The sequence below is a fragment of the Monodon monoceros genome, unplaced genomic scaffold, assembly GCF_005190385.1.
Source record: "Monodon monoceros isolate NGI ecotype Baffin Bay Population unplaced genomic scaffold, NGI_Narwhal_1 Contig8119_ctg1, whole genome shotgun sequence".
Taxonomy (NCBI): Eukaryota; Metazoa; Chordata; class Mammalia; order Artiodactyla; family Monodontidae; genus Monodon; species Monodon monoceros.
In genome coordinates, this window is record NW_021703566.1 from 1238 (window position 1) to 4436 (window position 3199).

Genomic DNA, 3199 nt, shown 5'->3' on the forward strand with positions numbered 1-3199 from the left:
TTACTGTCTGTGGAGGACCTACTGTAAAAGGCACAGTAGTCACGTAGGATAGTACAAAATACGCAGAAACGCTTATACAGCACGGAGGGTGAGTGTGCTCGATAGGAAGAAAAGTGAAAAGTGGGTGAAGGTGGGTGGGGGGTATGGAAAAGTTTCCTTCGGCAATACTGGAAAGTTCATTGAGACCAGGGTCAAAAGATATGTGAGCAGGTGGAATGTGAGCACTGAACTTTACCTCAAAAGGGAGGGTAGGGTTAATTTTGAGTTCTTTTGGGGCAAGTGAGAGAGGGAGGTTATGCCTTAGAACAGGAACATCTGATGTAGTACAGCATTGCTGCCTACAGCATGCAAGCAAGAGAAGTAGGAAAAAAGGAGACATAACAAGACTTTGAGCAATCATTATGTCTCTGACTGAGCACATTATTTTTTGAGTAATTACTGGAAATGGATCAGAGCATTAACCTGAAGTTTCTCTCTTAGCTTTGAGGTCTACCATAGAGCCCCTGTAATGCCGGTATCCTCTCTATATTTCAAGCCTTCTAGACAGTTTTTACGCTCTAAGATAGAAGTTTCATCCATTACTGACTGTGTATGGCCCCCTTCCTTTTCACATTTCCTTTGACCTCTTTGTATAAGACACAAAGGCACCCTATCTGCAGACCTTCAGGGACCTTCCCATATCCTTAGGGAAAGAAATGAGTAAAAGGAATCAGGAAATTGTGCTGAAAGTTCTTTATTAGGCAAAAGCCATACCCTTGAGGGTAGACATTATTTCCCCAAGTTCAGAAAATAGAATCTAGGGAAATATGGTCTTCCGATGGTCACCAAGAAATAGGCCAGGATCTCAATGGTACTTGTGGGCCAAGGCAGTAGCCACACCAGCCACCACCTTCTGATAGGCAGACTGAAGCTCCGGGGTGAATTCCTTGCCAAGTGGCGAGCCAGCACAACCACCAGCACGTTGCCTAGGAGCTGTGTGGGAGAGATAAAAAGCAAGAGCATGGTTAGTAGAGGGACCCAGCTTAGAGTATTTAAGTCTCATCCCAAACTGTGTCCCTAGGGTATAAGCAGAAAGGTAGCTGGAGTGTAGGTGTTACTACTGATGTGAACCCATCCATATCAGCCTGAATTTATATTTAGAAATGTTTCTCTCTTTCTGCCTTAACCCAGAACGTGTTTTCATTTTTATTCTTTAGGACCATTTCAAGAAGCAATACAACATTTTATCCTCCTTCCTTCAAAAGGAAGAGAAAAGAGGAAAATATTAGATAACATTTTTAAGTGTATAAAAAAAGAAAGTCTTTTTTAAAAATTAGACACTCAAAATAAAGTGTGGTTTAAAAAGGAGAAGGCATTGCAAGAGAACAAACAGAGGAGAACAAGAATGAATAAGAGGAGGTGATGGTTGTGAGCAAACAGGGTAAAATAAAGTACAATAAACAAAATGGTCCCGAGGAGTCCATAGTGCCGTATCCAGAATACCTCTCTTCCATTCTAAACTGCATCCTGCCATTGAGCCCTCTCCCTATGACATGAGCTTGACCACAAAAAGAAGAAGAAGGAGAACACTGATGGTCCCATAGACTCACCCTGAAGTTCTCAGGATCCACATGCAGCTTGTCACAGTGCAGCTCACTCAGCGCAGCAAACGTACCCTTGAGGTCGTCGAGATGCTTCAGGCCCTCACTAAAGGAGGCTAGCACCTTTTGGCCATGTTTCTTCACGTTAGGGTTTTTCATAACAGCATCAGCAGTGGACAGGTCCCCAAAGGACTCAAAGAACCTCTGGGTCCAGGGGTAGACAACCAGCAGCCTAAGGGGTGAAAACAGCAAAAGGACAGAGGGAGTCAGCACCTGTCAGAATCTCAGGGACTTTTTCTGTCCCCACGTGCCCAGCTGCCATTCACTCTCCTTAAGCCTGCCTTGTAAGCTGGATACCTACCTGCCCAGGGCCTCACCACCGACTTCCTCCACGTTCACCTTGCCCCATAGGGCAGTGACGGCAGACTTCTCCTCACCAGTCAGATGCACCATGGTGTCTGTTCGTGTAGTTGCTAGTGAACACGGTTGTGTCAGAAGCAAGTGTGAGCAGCCGCTAGCCCTGCTCTTCCTTTTAAGCCCCACCCAGCTTCCTGCCCTCCCTGCTTCTGAGAGCAGATTGGCCCAGCCTGGGGTGTGGTTCCACAGGGTGAGGCTTGAATGATGACAGCCATACGTCTCCTTGGCATTCCTGGCACTGACTCCAGACCTTCAGCCCTCTCTCTGGGTATCTCCAGGTCCCACTCATTCCAGCAATACAAATTGCTCCTAAAATCATCATCCTTGGCAATTTGACTTGTACAATTTTTAGAATCACAAGGTAGTAATCTCTTAGAGACTGCCTCCTCTATTTTCTTAGTACACAAATGAAGAATCTGAGGTCCAGAATGTGGAAGGGATTTGCCCACTGTGATTCAACTGAAGACTCTATGGATGGATCATATCCTGTGCCTTCAGAAGATGCAAAATTATTACAAGGACAGCATGGATAAAACCTCTGCCCTAGTTCTAAGTATGTATCTCTCTTCTTCTCTTGATTGGGATTAAATCCTTCTGGTAAGAAAACAAATATTCATTCATTCATTCATCTACTCATTCAAGTTTTTCTTAATTTATGACCAAATAAATAATGGCAGAAAAATAGAAATATGAATTGAGAGGTCCTGTGAGATAGTTCGTCTATTAGGGTTTGGGAATCCATAGATGAAAACAGAGATCTCTCAGTATAGTAAGAAACACAAATAAGTAAAAAATTGATCACAACTCCAAGGTTTTAGTAACCCTGAGGGAAGCAATGTTTTCAAAGCCTAAACAGAGGCATATAACTTGTTTCTTCCTGGACTGACCTGGAAAAGGATCTGGGAGAACAGAGAAGCTTCTCCATGATTTAAAAGGAGGGGTAAAAATGTGGAAAGGCATTCTAACCTTGGCTCAGATTATTTCTTTTCCTCCCCTAGGCCACTAAGAATGCTGTGTTTATAACAATTTCTCTTATTGAAATTCATCACCCATCATTCTATTTTTCTATATATTTTTGTTTGTTTGCTCCTTCTTTTACTAAAATTCATTCCTCTATATGTACAACTTTTCCAATATTCCTTCTCCCTCTTTTTTCTCCATGTAATAAATCCTGTTAACTTCTTAGGCAGGAAAAACTTCTC

The 3199-nt window shown here is 43.0% G+C and overlaps 1 protein-coding gene across 1 annotated transcript; it reads right to left on the reverse strand.

Annotated features, from left to right (window-relative positions):
- Positions 1–723: 723 nt before the first annotated feature.
- On the reverse strand, positions 724–2082 carry LOC114891649 (hemoglobin subunit beta-like). The gene is given in 4 exon segments (XM_029215873.1): positions 724–933; positions 936–972; positions 1590–1812; positions 1942–2082. Coding segments are annotated over 4 exon segments (441 nt in total). The 5' UTR covers positions 2034–2082; the 3' UTR covers positions 724–844.
- Positions 2083–3199: the final 1117 nt, after the last annotated feature.